The 15522-nt window shown below is 38.3% G+C and overlaps 1 protein-coding gene across 2 annotated transcripts; it reads right to left on the bottom strand.

The window, feature by feature from the left end:
• Window positions 1–133: 133 nt before the first annotated feature.
• LOC142549763 (alpha/beta hydrolase domain-containing protein VTE7-like) lies at window positions 134–13450 on the bottom strand. 2 transcript variants are annotated; one of them, XM_075658878.1, is made up of 11 exons: window positions 13236–13450; window positions 10505–10812; window positions 2105–2199; window positions 1921–2018; window positions 1790–1839; window positions 1558–1653; window positions 1319–1408; window positions 1037–1129; window positions 833–928; window positions 607–672; window positions 134–485 (listed from the first exon to the last, which is right to left on the bottom strand). In XM_075658878.1, the coding sequence occupies exons 2-11, from the start codon at window positions 10715–10717 to the stop codon at window positions 288–290; spliced, it is 1095 nt and encodes a 364-aa protein (XP_075514993.1). In that variant the 5' UTR covers window positions 10718–10812; window positions 13236–13450; the 3' UTR covers window positions 134–287. The 2 variants fall into 2 exon arrangements, with proteins under 2 accessions (XP_075514993.1, XP_075514992.1); XM_075658877.1 differs by having other exon boundaries at window positions 13251–13450.
• Window positions 13451–15522: the final 2072 nt, after the last annotated feature.

Genomic DNA, 15522 nt, shown 5'->3' with positions numbered 1-15522 from the left:
ATTTTATCGGCTACCATTATAATTTTAAAAATTAATAACTTTTGTTTTAATTTAAAAAAAACAAACACTACTTCATTCTCAATTTTTCTACAAATTGATGTATCTTAAAATTCAATAACAAGGCATGCATACTCACACATTAACATATAGCAGAGGCAAAAGAAGCTAAAGTATATAACATGAAATCATAATATTTCTTAGGAACACATTAACTTCATTCAGTGCAGCACCAAGATCCCGTCTAAAGGGTAATCCACAAAGTCTTAATTTCACTCTCCCTCTCTACACTATCTGTTTGTTTTACAAGAGTTGTCATCCACAAAGTAAGAAATCGGCATCTCGACCTCACGAATAGCTCCATTCGAGCCTCCACGAGCGAAATCGATAATCAGTTTGGCGATCACATTTGGTTTCTCAATGTGAGGCATATGCCCACAATTCGATATTTCTCTCATTGTAGCGTTTGGCAGTTCATTCAGCAGCCTCTGCATTTTTTTGTCAAAAGAGCACAAATGTTTCAGATTAGTGCACAGCGTGTGTAAAGAATCTGCATCCACGAAATTTCACTGAACTGAACAGGAGAGGAAAGAGGAGATTTAAACCGACCTCTGCAAGCTTGTTGTCCACAATATTATCATGCTCGCTGCTGATGAGAAGAACTTTTTGCTTTACCTGACTCAACGAAAAATCAACGGAAATAGCTCATTGTAGGCCCATTAAATTTTTGAAAGCGTTCTTGTTTGATACCAAACTGAGCTATATTCATGATTCTTGGTTTTATAATGGAACTTATTATGAAAAATATGGAAGGTGGCAAGTGGATGTTAGTTACCCGTTTGATTTGCCCCATGACATTGTATCCCCCACTGAGCATAAAGTTCACGGTAGCGTCTTCCCACCACGGCAAGAGGCAGTGAAGGCGTCCCACCTGATTGGTTAAAACATAATCTGGGCTAACTCGAGCTAGGAATTGATAAATGGGTATTTCCAATTGAGTAAAAACATAAAATATACTGTTTCAGGATATCCAACTTACTTCTGTATAGTCAAATATCGTAGAAACTGATATACCCTCGAAAACCAGTAGCTTTGCATACCACCGTATTGGCACACTCTTCAGCAGAGAGGCCTGATCAAGATGACACTTAAGATAGCAAGGAAATGAACATAAAACAATATAGAATGTGATACAATTACAAGAAAAAAAAAATAAAGAAAGAAACCAACTAGCCTAATTATATCCAATGAATATGGCTTAAGATGATTGATTTTCATCAAGAACCAGGCCCTACAGAAAGTGTAAATGCAAGCATATTACCATAGCATAGGCCAACGGTTTGGGTAATTTAGTGAGAACCCCAGTCCCTTTGGTATAAACATTTGCATTAATCAAAACGAGCCTATCGACCTGCAAAACATCGTGAAATGCATCATAAGCATTTAACTTGAGGACCAGATTGTAATTTCAGTGCAGTAGTTCGACAATATTCCAAATTTTCTACTGATGCCCCAGTTTCAAAAAATCAGAAGAAATTTGATGAGGAAGAAAACTCTTACAGCTTCAGGAAAATTGACAGCAAAATCTATTGCAGCAGCTGCACCAAGGCTAGGTCCAACTAAAGTCATTGGTCTTTTGATGTGAGACTTCCATAGCTATTTTGCACGGAAATATTGAAAGAGTTTAATGTATCAACAAGCGAAGTTATTTCTCTATCGATGTTTATGATATTTTTATGTTAAAAGTCACATCTTTTCATCAAAAAAACTAGCAAAGTTACTTGGAACCTACCTGGTAAAGGTGGTATCTTTTCGATGCAACATTACAAGGTGGGCGGCATTCTAATACAATTAAGACATGAAAGGTGACAAACAGCATAGATAATATAATGTTAAGTGCACCGGGAAGGCCGTGTAACAAACCTAAATCAGAGAAACCCCATCCAAGAAGGTCGATTGCCCAAACCTCTAACCCAGCATCCTCCAGCAAAGGATATGCACTTCTCCATTCTAAACAAGAGCTGAATAAACAAGGGAATCATATTCCGGCAACAACTTATATAGGAACAAAATAAAAAGCCTGTGATTGGCTTTCATTGATTCAAACCTATCAAAGCAATGGAGAAGAACCACCGGATTGGCAGTGCTTCGCATCATTGGGGTCACACAACTACTCATTATGCAACTCTCGGAAAATCCAACCTGTAATTTTCCTTATCATGCGTAAGAGTTCTCAATAATGAAAATATAATCAAATATACAAATAAATCGAATCACAAGAATAGATCTCGGCAAGAGAATCCAGAAAAGTTTCAAATAAACATGGACAAATAGATATAGTTTTTTTGTTCGGATAGCGATTTGTGGCCCCGGTGGGCTCCCCCAAGTAGAGTATTGGCCCTGTGACAGAACTGTTGGTCCCACGTGCGGAATTTGAGATAATAAAACCCGAAAATAAAGAATAAAATGGACACCGAGATTTACGTGGAAAACCCCTAAAAATTATTAGGGTAAAAACCACGGGCAAGATGAAAAGAATTCCACTATAATATTTTGTGGTGTACAACTCACTCACTGTGTTTCCAAAGAGAACACACACTCTCTTAATACAGGAGAACAAACACCTCACAAATATTATAGAACTAAGCACTCAAATGCTTATAGGATGAGAGAAAACTCGAAGAAGGGATGATTTCAGAATGAAGAGGGGAGCTCTATTTATAGAGCCTCCTGTCAGTGTGAAACCGCGTTTAAAACGCGTACCTATTCCGTTTCAAATTTTGCTGCCAGCCTTGTGCATTTAATGTTTTGCTGCCAACACAATTGACTTTGCCGACATTTCTCCCACTTGGAGATTTGATTGAGAATCAAACACATCTCCACACATCCTTTCAATCTTGCCATTCCCTGCTGCTTACGTTTCCGCTAGACCACTTGAGGATCTACACCACTCAAACTTATCAGTGTTCACTGGCTTGGTCAGAAAATCAGCTATGTTATCTTTTGTATGGATTTTCTGCATATCCACGCTTCCTTCCTCAACTACTTCCCGCACAAAGTGAAATTGGACTCCAATGTGTTTAGTCCTGGAATGAAAGGCTGGATTCCTTGCGATGTGCAAGGCACTCTGACTGTCACAAAACAAAGAAACATTTTCTTGTTTGTGCCCGATCTCCTCCAATAACCTTTTAATCTATATTGCCTCCTTGCAAGCTTGAGTAGCTGCCATATATTCTGCCTCCGTCGTAGATAACGCCACAACTGTTTGCAGTTTTGAAACCCAGCTTACTGCTCCCCTCGCAAGTGTAAACACATAACCAGTAGTAGATTTCCTCTTATCAAGATCACCTGCATAATCTGAATCAACATAGCCTCTGAGTGTAAAATCTGATCCTCCATAACATAATGCAGCATTCGAGGTACCCTTAATGTATCTAAGGATCCTCTTAACAGTGCTCCAATGCTCTCGTCCAGGATTCGCCATATACCGACTAACTGCTCCCACTTCTTGAGCAATGTCTGGTCTTGTACAGATCATAGCGAACATCAAACTTCCCACTGCTGATGCATACGGTACTCGAGACATCTCCATCCTCTCTACTTCACTGCTAGGACACATCTCGGAGGATAACTTGAAGTTAACAGGAAGAGGGGTCGAGATTGGCTTACTATCTTGCATGTTGAAGCGTAGCAAGACTTTCTTCAAATAATTTCTCTGGGAAAGCCAAATCTTTCTGTTACTTCTGTCTCGGTGAACTTGCATCCCTAGAATCTTGTTTGCTGGTCCCAAGTCCTTCATATCAAATTCCCTAGCCAACTGTGCCTTCAATCCTTGGACCTGATCTTTGTTGGGACCTGCTACCAACATGTCGTCCACATACAACAGCAAAATAATATAATTATCACCAGACCTCTTGAAATATGTACAAGGGTCTGCACTCAGTCTGTTGTATCCAAGACTCATGATATAGGAATCAAATCTCTTGTACCAACACCTCGGCGCCTGTTTGAGACCGTACAGAGATTTCTTCAACCTGCAAACCAAGTTCTCTTTGCCTTTTTCCGCAAAACCTTCTGGCTGGAGCATATATATTCCTTCTTCAAGATCTCCATGAAGAAATGCCGTTTTCACATCTAGCTGTTCTAGATGTAGGTCAAACACCTGCACACAATGCCAACACTACTCTGACTGTTGTAAGCCGAACCACAGGAGAAAATATCTCATTGAAGTCAATGTCCTTCTTTCTGAGCATACCCTTTTACAACCAATCTAGCACGATACCGCTCCACTTGGTTATTTCCATCACGCTTGATCTTATAGACCCATCTGTTTCTAATGGCTTTCCTTCCTCGTGGTAGTGTAACAAGATCCCAAGTTTTATTCCTGTCTAATGCCTCCAACTCTTCTTGCATTGCTATCATCCACAAAGATACATCCGAGCTTTGAGTAGCCTCGTGGAAACTCGATGGCTCACCATCCTCTGGTAATAGACAATATGCAATGTTGCTTTCAGTGATATAATCTGAAAGCCAACCTGGTGGTCTTCTGTCTCGAGTTGACTGCCTCACATTGGAAACTTCAGACTCAACATGTTCTTGTTCTTCATGCTCTGGTACTGCTTCACAAGAAACTTGACCTTCGTCCGTCTTATTTTCCACCTGAAAAATAGTAATTTCTGAATTCAGTGTGCCTTTGTCTCCCTTTACTTTATCTTCCTCGAAGATAACATCCCTGCTGATGACAAGCTTGTGAACAGTAGGATCCCACAAGCGAAACCCTTTTACTCCATCAGCATAACCCAAGAAGATACATTTTCTGGATTTCGAATCCAACTTTGATCTTTCTTGCTCATTGTACAGAACGTACACCGGACTTCCAAATGTATGCAAATGAGAATAATCTGTCGGCTTCCCGGTCCACATCTCCATCGGAGTCTTCAGATCAATCGCCACTGAAGGAGAACGATTGATAATATAACAAGTGGTTTTGACTGCTTCCGCCCAAAATGACTTTTCTAGACCTGCAGTCCTCAACATAGCTCTTGTTCTGTCTAACAAGGTTCTGTTCATCCGCTCCGCCACTCCATTCTGTTGAGGTGTGTAAGCCGCCGTGAGCTGTCTCTTGATGCCCTCATGTTGACAAAATGCATCAAACTCGTCACTGGTATATTTTCCTCTATTGTCAGTCCTCAGACACTTGATTTTCTTTTCAGAATCAAGTTCAACCCGCGCTTTGAAATCTTTGAAGACTTGAAGAACATCTGATTTTTTCTTGATTGGATACACCCAACATCTCCTAGAGAAATCATCAATGAACGAGACAAAGTATCTCGCTCCTCCTAGGGATACAATCGGTGCTTGCCAAACATCCGAATGAATCAGCTCCAATATGCTTTTGCTCCTGGCAGTAGAAGTGCCAAACTTTAATCTGTGTTGTTTACTGATAACACAGTGCTCACAAAAGGGTAGTGACACTTTTGTAAGTCCCGGCAGCAGCTTCCATTCTGAGAGAATTTTCAACCCTCGTTCTGACATATGCCCGAGCTTTCTATGCCATAACACTGTTAATTCTTCTCCTGAACCAATTGATGCAACAGCTAGTTCTGCCTCTTTGTGTGTTTCTCCCAAAAGTACATACAGATTTGCAGCAACCTTTTCCGCCTTCATAACCACAAGCGCTCCCTTCACAATTTTCATGATCCCGTTCTCGATCCGAGTTTTGCACCCGATATCATCCAATTGCCCCAAGGACAAAAGATTTTTTGTCAGTCCCTTCACATGTCGTACCTCCTGTATGGTGCGAATGGTGCCATCAAACATTTTAATTTTGATAGTACCGACCCCAGCGATTTCCAAGGCATGATCATTTCCCATGAATACAGATCCTCCTGAGACTGGTTCATAATGATCAAATCATTCTCTCCGAGACGTCATGTGCCACGTCGCTCCTGAATCCATAATCCATGTAGAACCCGTAAATCAGTAGACGTATAAGCCATGCATAATTCTAGATTTTTAAATTTAATTGACTTCATTGCATGATTATTTTAAATGCATTTGTTTGAAGTTAATTATTTTATTATTTCAGTTCAGTAGTTTGATTATTAGCATTTCAGTTATTTCAGTGAGGCCGGACCGGAGTTGGAGTTTTGAGATAGAATTTAAGATTCGAGAAATATTTCCAGAAGTTAATTTAGCTAGCAACCAAGTTCATTTAAGTTAGAAAGGGAGGTTTGAGGATTTAATTTAATTATTTGAGGTGATTAAGAAATGAACTCATTTAAGTTATTTAATTAAGGGGTTAGCTCACTAAATTATTTAAAGGATTAGTAAGGCTTTCAAGGGTTATTAGTTGACTAGATAATCAACATTTCCCTTTATTTTATTATGCATTTTTCGGCCACCCTTAGTTGCTAGAAGATTCATTTTCCAACTCATCAACTTTGACCAATTCTTTGCATGTAATTAGTAGGATAATTTTAGGATTTTTGGGAGCACAATTTAATTAAATAAATGGACATATCCTAGTCTAGAATCAAGAGAGAATTTGGCCACTACCTCCTAGAAGCATCCACCAAATCATTTGATATCAAACCATAATTCAAAATTCAAATTTGGGAAGACTTGGTCTTGGATCTTCCTTAAATCTTGCACCCACTTCCCTCACCCTCCTAACCATTTTTCCCCCTTCTCCTTTTCGAAAATTCAGAGTGAATTCACACTCATTTTCAGTAGAAAAATCGTGAGGTACCTAGCCAAAAAGAAGAGAGAAAAATCGAGAGCAAGGTAAGGTAGAAAAGAGAAGCGCTCCACCTCCTCCGTGCCGCGTCGTCGTTGTTTCGTTCGTTTTCTTTCGAAACGAAACCAGGCATGTCTAGATTTCTTTCAAACCTCAATCAAGTCATATTATCATTTATTTTTCAGTACATGATCATGTTTATTCAAGTAAAAATCGAGATCCATGTCAAAACATTTTGAAACCACACATGCAGAATTTTCGATTTCCTTGGCAAGCTTCACGGTTTCTTTTGTTTTGTGAGTTTCAGGTATTGGATCGACTCCAGGCTCCCAAGGAGGCTTATATACATGTAGTAGGATGCATTAGGACCATGTTGGTCCATTCAAACCAGCCCCATGCTTGCTGGAAATTCAGAATGACAGCAAGTCCCCATAGGTGCAGAAAATGTTGTTCGAAAATTCAGTTTCTTGTCATGGAGGAAGGATCTGATCTTGGCTGCCCCAAGGGCCTATAGCCATGGTTGGATCACTTCCCTAGCAAGTCTAAGACGTGACTAAGTTGCCCTTTTGGTGGCTTGGTCCATGGTTCATCGGTTTTTAATAAAAACATCACAACAGCCCCTATACCCCTTCGGCTACTTCGGTTGGTTCAGAGGCTCGTTCGAGTTCTTGGTTGGCTTTTAGCCCATGTCCTTAGACTGGACAGTGCCTCATTGAGTTAGGAAGGTCATGTTTTCGACCGTTCGTCATTTGGATCATTTTTGAGGTCGTACGAGAATTTACGGTGCAATGTGCCAAGTTGACTCTCGAAAGAGCGTTTCGTGTTTTGGCCTCCATTCCACCTAGATTTCGACCCTATCATTTTAGGAACATTATTTTATGATTTTTCAGCGTATTTTAATCATGACTATACGTCGGTTCAGTGTCGGTTCAAGTTGGCTCGGAGTCATGATTAAATGCGAAGTCATTAGGCGTCATAGTCGCATCTTTTGAACGTAAATTGCGTAGTTGGTCAAGTTTAAGCTATTGCATATTTTTCATGGCACAGTTAGGTTGCAGCGAGCCTGGGAACGATCCAATCCAATCCAGTTGGTAAAATTACGGGACATTTTCATTATGCCAGTTAATTATTTTACGTGCATTAAATAGAAAATGATTATTTTTGAGATTTATGCGATATGGCTTGTGGTTCATTCACTATGTGGGAGTGTTATTTTATACGGTCGCCAGTGACCGATCAGTTCAGTATGGTACCACCCGGTCGCCAGTGACCGGCCAGCTCAGTTCAGTTTCAGCCTCCCCGGTAGCCAGTTACCGATCAGTTCAGCTTAGTGCAGTGGCCACAGGCGTAAAACATAATCTCAACAGAAAATTTTACCAGACATTTCAGTACAGGCTCCAAGGAGCAAATATTTTTACAGTGATTTCCAGTTCAGTTATGCACGTATTATAATTGCTTAGTACAGATTATTTTCAGTATGCCTCAGGACAGGATATGTTAACTCATGCATATTTTAAATTCAGATTTTTACTCGTTACCTGCGATTTATGCATGCTGAGTCTTTAGGCTCACTAGACTTGATTGTTGTAGGTACTGATGAGGCCAGGGCCGAGGGTGGGGACCAGTGAGCCAGCTTGGGTCGACAGTAGTGGCACCCGAGGACCTCAGAGCAGCAGTTGTTATTTTTTTCCGCAAACAATTTTATCAGTCGTTGGATATTTTTAAATCGTTGTTGTTGGCAAAACTTTAATTTTCTTCCGCTGCAATATTTTGAAATATTGAACTTGATTCACCAGTGATTTTATGAATGAGGCCATTTAAGTTCTTTTAAAAAGAAAATTTTTAATTTTCCGCAAATTTTCAAGAAAGGAGTTTTAGGCCCTTCACAATCCATGTATCACAAAATTTGTGCCTGCCTTCTGCAATAGTTGTTGCTTCGCTGAATAATATTTCACCACTGCCTGAAATACTGGCCACATTTCCTTGAGAGCTTTTATCGATACTCGTACACTCTTTCTTGAAGTGCCCTTTACCGCCACATTTAAAGCAGTAAATATTTTTCTTCTTACTTCTCGACTTTGATCTACCTCGCCTTTGGCTCCCACTGGAGTCACGGTCCATAAACCTTCCTCTTATCATCGGCAAAGCCTCTGCCTGCTTCGAAGTAACCAACCTGTCTTCCTTATTCTTGCGCCGGCTTTCTTCTCCGAGAACCGCAGTTAAGACATCGTCGAATCTTAGAAAGCCCATAAGAATATTGTTGGTTATGTTGATGATAAGTTGATCATATGAATCTGGTAGACTTTGAAGTAGAAGCTCCGCACGTTCATTTTCCCCTATTTTATGCCCCATAGAAGTGAGTTGGGCAAATAGAGTATTTAGTGTGTTGATATGGTCGGTCATCGATGAAGATTCCGCCATCCGAAGAGTATAAAGCCTTCTCTTTAGGAAAATCATGTTGTGTAGCGACTTGACTTCGTACATCTTTTTCAGAGTATCCCAGATAACTTTGGCTGTTTTTATCTCAGAGATACTTGACAAAACTTCGTCTGCTACAGCCAAGTGTAAATTGGCAACATCATTATCATTCATCTCATTCCACTTTCCATCATCTGTAATCTCCACCGGTCTATCTCCAATAGCCGCCAAGCAATTTTTCTTTCTTAAAACTGCTTGTATCTTTATTTTCCACAGCATAAAATTGCTTCCGTTGAATTTTGCTATCTCGTACCTCCCCGCCATTATGTCTACAACGATTTTAGTAGACTCGACAAAATAATCCCGCCTTAAATAAAAAAAATCTCAAAAAATCTTTTCTGATGTGGAAGATCAGTCTAGGCTGCAACCACAGAGCATACTCAGAATTTTAAGAAATTTTAAACCAAGGCTCTGATACCACTTGTTGGTCCCACGTGCGGAATTTGAGATAATAAAACCCGAAAATAAAGAATAAAATGGACACCGAGATTTACATGGAAAACCCCTAAAAATTATTAGGGTAAAAACCACGGGCAAGATGAAAAGAATTCCACTATAATATTTTGTGGTGTACAACTCACTCACTGTGTTTCCAAAGAGAACACACACTCTCTTAATACAGGAGAACAAACACCTCACAAATATTATAGAACTAAGCACTCAAATGCTTATAGGATGAGAGAAAACTCGAAGAAGGGATGATTTCAGAATGAAAAGGAGAGCTCTATTTATAGAGCCTCCTGTCAGTGTGAAACCGCGTTTAAATAGCGTACCTATTCCGTTTCAAATTTTGCTGCCAGCCTTGTGCATTCAATGTTTTGCTACCGGCCACAACTGACTTTGCAGACAAGAACTAAAGTACTAAACTTGATGTGACAAGGAAAACATTAATATCCAAACATACAAACAGGGCTAAATTAAATTGCTCACTTTTTCACTACTAAAAATCGTCCTCACAATCCCCTTTCAAACTTGTAACCAGTTTGCAGAACTACACTGAAATCGAATGCAACAAGAGCAAAAGGAAAATGGGATTCTAGTAATCTTCAATAAGCAGCAAATCTCTGAAAGAAAAGAGAGAGAGCTTCTTCACTAATAAATTCAAGCAATTTCCACCCACCCATTAAAAAAGTCAGTGCCTAGTTTGATAAACATAAAGAATTTCATACCCCCACAAGAAACTGCTTAATAAATGAAATATTAACCAAATACTGGTGAGAAGAAGGCATCCTTCATATGTTTTCCATGTTAGCCATTTTCACATGCAATAGCAAAAATGGGAAGCAGTACCTGCACAGGAAGCCTCTGTATCCTCTGAGCCAAAGTTCTCGCAAAAGGGTCTCTGATCTTGTGCACTTCCTTCGGCAGAAAAGATGGAAACTCTCCGTTGGGATCGCCGCCACACCCGCGATCGCCCCCGCCGCGACAAGAAAGTTCGAAATCCAGCAGCTTTCCGGGATGGCATTGATAAAGCGGATATCCCAATGCCAAAGATCCCACCATTTCTCCTCAAAGCAACCCAAGTGACTTCACTTGTACAAATTTAACGCGTGTCTACCAGCAAATTAGTATATACTACCAAAATATACAGTCACCACCTGTATTCATAGCAAACTTTCAGCCTTTCCTCTCTGACAAGAGAAGACAGCGAAATAGTTGACAATCTTTTATTGTATTTTATTGATTTATTTGATTACTTAAAAGGTTTACCCGTAAACCCGCTAATCAATCCGAAGTTTTTTACTCAGACGAGAACGTAACAAGTATAATAGGTACAACAAACACGGGTTTTTTTTTTTAAATATTATAAATTAATAAAATAATTATAAAAATATGACAAATTGTGAAGTTTTGTAAAACTAGTAAAATCCGGGACATACATTCATATTTTTTTATTTATTTTTAAAAAAAAGAAAAGAAAGTGGGGGCACGGATTTTTAAAAAAATAAAAGGGAGATCGACGACTGTTTGTGCTAAACCGTCGCCAATGGCGACGGTTTATGGTAAACCGTCGCTAAGGCAAATCCGTGAAACACTGTTACAGATTCTAAGAAGCCGTGTCACTCCGTGTGTTTTCTTCCTTTAAGTGGAAATGCGGGTATTTTTTCCATCATCGTCGAAAATAATTATTCCTCATATTCATTTTCGCAACTTATTTCTTGCATTCGATTTTCTACTTCGATCATATATTAATATTATTTGTTGATTTTATCGTCCATTTCATTTGAAAAGATACGAAGATGTAATGTTTAATTTCGTTGATAATATTATAATTATATATTAAGAAGTAATTTTTTTGTGTAATTTTTTTTATAATACTTGTCATTTATTTCAGATATTAGCATTGTCCGTTGATATTATTACAAATTCCGTATAATTATGTCTGAGAAGGTAATTTAATTAATTTTTTTTAATATTTTGTTTGTATTATTTATATTATATTAATATAATTATAATTTTGTTCACTGACATTATATGATTAACTATAATTTAGTTAAATAGTATATTTTTAATATTAATCGCGATATTAAAAAATAGTTTGAATATTAAAAAAATTAAAAATATGATTTTTTGAAAATATCTCAAGGTTTGTATTTTTAATATAAATAATTTAATTTAATATAAGAATGAGTTAATATTAGTGTACTTAATACTAATGAAATTATAAAGTATTTTGTTACGTTTTTAAAGTATTGTAATTATTGTAGATATAATATTATATCACGTAAATTAAATATAACTATTGTAATTATTGTAATTAATGTAGATATAATATTATATCACGTAAATATAATTATTATAATTAAATTAAGTATATTTATTATTATTCGAAAAATTCTAAATTACAGTATTACAATTTCAATAATACAATTAATATTATAACTATTGTTATTACTTAAAACTTAAACTGATATAATGAACAGGCTTTTTTTAAAAAATATTATAAATAAAAAAATTATAACATGTGAAGTTATTAATGTAATTACAAAATTGTGTATTTATTAATAATTTTTGTTCATTGCAGGTACCATATTTATTATTTTTTTAATATTCAAACTATTTTTTAATATCGCGATTAATATTAAAAATATATTATTTAACTAATTATACTTAATCATATAATGTTAGTTAACAAAATTATAATTACATTAATATAATATAAATAATACAAACAAAATATTAAAAAAATTAATTAAATTATCTTCTCATGCGTAATTATACGGAATTTGTAATAATATCAACGGACGATGCTAATATCTGAAATAAATGACAAGTATTATAAAAAAATTACACAAAAAATTACTTCTTAATATATAATTATAATATTATCAACGATATTAAACATTACATCTTCGTATCTCTTCAAATGAAATGGACGATAAAATCAACAAATAATATTAATATATGAACGAAGTAGAAAAGATGGATTTTGCACATTGCGAGAATGAATATGAGGAACAATTATTTTGGACGATGATGGAAAGAATACCCGCATTTCTACTTAAAGGAAGAAAACACACGGAGTGACACGGCTTCTTAGAATCCGTGACAGTCTTTCACGGATTTGCCTTAGCGACAATGTTTGGTTAAACCGTCGCCAATAGCGACGGTTTTGCACAAACAGTCGCCGATCTCTCTTTTATTTTTTATTTTTAAATCCGTGCCCCCACTTTTTTTTTCCTTTTTTTAAAAAAAAATTAAAAATATGAATCTGGTACAGTAAGTCCCGGATTGTACTAGTTTTACAAATCTTCACAATTTGCCATATTTTTATAATGATTTTATTAATTTATAATATTTAAAAAAAAAAAACCCAACAAACACCTACCCCTTTTAATATATTCCATAATATTTTACACTAAAATATTATGTTCCCTACGAAAATCTATTTTGCGATAAAATAATTATAATAACTACAAATATTATAGTTGGCTTAGATCTGATCATACAATCAATATTAGAATGGAAGATATTGACAAGAAATCTTCAGCCATAATTCACACGGTTGATTGATATTCACTTTTTTTAATCATACCCGCAAGATGGAGTTCCTGGAGAGAACGCCAATCTTGGTCTGCAATGCACATAGTTGTAGACGAGATATAGGTTTGGTCAAAGCATCGGCAAGTTAATCATTGTAGGCGACATGGGGACACGAGCTTGCCATTTTGAACTTTGTCACGGACAAAGTGGAAATTAATTGCAATGTGCTTCATACATGAATGAAAAACAGGATTGACACAGAGACAACCGATGCCACTATTATCTCAGTAGATTATTGGTTGGTCGGAGCTTTGGATAATGATGTGACCTCGCTGAAATGGGTGAGCCGGGCAAGAAACTCCAACGGATCAGATCAACAATTTGTAATGTTTGGGAACTTTGAATGATGATAATGACTATGATAACACCTGCAAACAATCAAAGGAACTCGTGAATGGGCGCCGGAGGGGTGTCCGACGTAGCCACTCCGATGCTAAAGTCAGCAGGTTGAAGATGAACACAATCAATATTTGAGAGAAAATATATGTAATGCTTAGAGTTCAAAGATTTCAGGATGCTTAAATGACATTAATACCTGCTATTTATAGTAAAAAATGGGGTAGTTACCTCGATTCTCATGCCACCTACTAAGTATGGCAAGTCGGCTGCCCATACTTGTAGCTTCTGATGGCTTCTAGGACACTCCAATCCCAAGTTGTTATGACAGATTAGACTGTCTGTATCAATCATACTCGAGTGTGGTTCAATTCTCGAGGTGACCGGGTAGTTGGTTACCCGGGTACTTGCATGAGGGCCCGGGAAGAGGAGAAGTGTCCGGGAGATTGAGTGGGAGAGCGGGCTGCTTGGCGATCACTCGGGAAACCTCGTGGTACTCGAGTTCCTGATGGTACCCGGATCCTTATGGGGGTATCACCACTCATCCCTAAAATAGTCGGGCTAGAGTTTTGACTCGCTGTCCCGATTAGTCATAGTTATACATTTGTTGAATTTCTGAGTGTGTTTAGAGCATCGGGTTCTTCAAATATCCCGGTCTCTGAATATGGTATCGGGGCCTCAAATCTCCCGGGTTCTGAATATTGTATCGTTTAATATTCTCGGGTAGTCCAAAGCGTATCATTATTACCCGTGCTTTTAGCATTTATACCGCCGAAAAATCGTTTCATATTCCGAAGTAATAATGATTCCCGTCTCCTCGATATCCTCATACGTCTTTTCATATACCCATTTCAATTTACGAGGTGAATCTCAATCGTCCACGTGTATCTAGATCAACGGCCGAGATCTCTTTCCACCGCCTATATATATTAGCCCTCTTTTTTTTCAAAAATTACTTTCAAATTCAAACTCTCGGCGAAGCCCTTGCAAAATTTTTTCTCGAAGCTACTCAGCGTAAACTCCTCCTTCTCCGGTGACTTCCGTCGCTGCAACCACCACTCTCTCTCTCTCTTAAAATACCGTAAGTTCTCTCTGCCCAACCATGTCTAATTCTACTTCCTCTACTTCTGGAGCCAATGCGCGAGGCTCTCCCAGCGATGAGTCCACCGCGCTGCGCTCCAACTCCTCCTCATCTCCCCCCCGCCGTCGCCTCCTTACCCAAACTTCTCAAAAATAAAAAATTCTTCAAACCTAACCCTCTTCTTCGGGCACCTCCTGCGTCTTTAAAAAGGACAAGGGTAAGGGCAAAGCCCGGGTTTCTGGCCACCCTTCTACGGAGACCCCGGGAGTTCCTTGGTTCTCCTCAATGAGCAACTCTTTGCGCTCGGGGGCGGACGAGAAACTCAGAACTCTGGGGTCTATTCCTTCCTCTTACTCTATCATAATTCCCGGGGCTTCTGATAGGGTAGACAGTCGTCCCCCGGGTTATACCACCTTCTTCCGGGACCAAGTCAGAAATGGTCTCTGTTTTCCCCTCCCTCTCTTTTACATCCAGGTCGCCAAGTTTTTTGGCGTGCCTGTCAACCAATTCCACCCCAATTCCTTTCGCATCATGGCTTCGGCCTCTGTTTTATTTAAAATGAATAATCTTCTTATCAACCCCCTCATTCTTCACTATTACTTCTCTTGCCGACTCGGGGATAATGCATTTTCCCTGACTGCCCGGCAAAAGGCCCGATTCCTTGATGACATCCCTTCCTCACAGAAGGGGTGGAAAGGAAGGTATTTCTTTATTCAACTCCCCGGTCCTCTCCCTTGTTTGATCGGGTTTCTCCCTTCTCTCCCACCACAGCTTGCCCTGCCCCAAGCTTACAAATTTGAGGAGACTTTCCTCTCAAATCAAACCCTGGTGGAGGGTCACAAATATT

The sequence above is a fragment of the Primulina tabacum genome, chromosome 6 (genome assembly GCF_025594145.1).
Source record: "Primulina tabacum isolate GXHZ01 chromosome 6, ASM2559414v2, whole genome shotgun sequence".
In the NCBI taxonomy this organism is placed as follows: Eukaryota; Viridiplantae; Streptophyta; class Magnoliopsida; order Lamiales; family Gesneriaceae; genus Primulina; species Primulina tabacum.
This window is presented reverse-complemented; position numbering and strand designations above follow the sequence as displayed.

Coding starts and splice junctions, on each gene's coding strand:
- LOC142549763 (XM_075658878.1), bottom strand. CDS start 10,717: ATGGTGGGATCTTTGGCATTGGGATATCCGCTTTATCAATGCCATCCC. Junction 2,200..10,504: donor TACAGAGGCTTCCTGTGCAG/GTACTGCTTCCC, acceptor GGAAAATTACAG/GTTGGATTTTCCGAGAGTTG. Junction 929..1,036: donor CGATATTTGACTATACAGAA/GTAAGTTGGATA, acceptor TTAACCAATCAG/GTGGGACGCCTTCACTGCCT.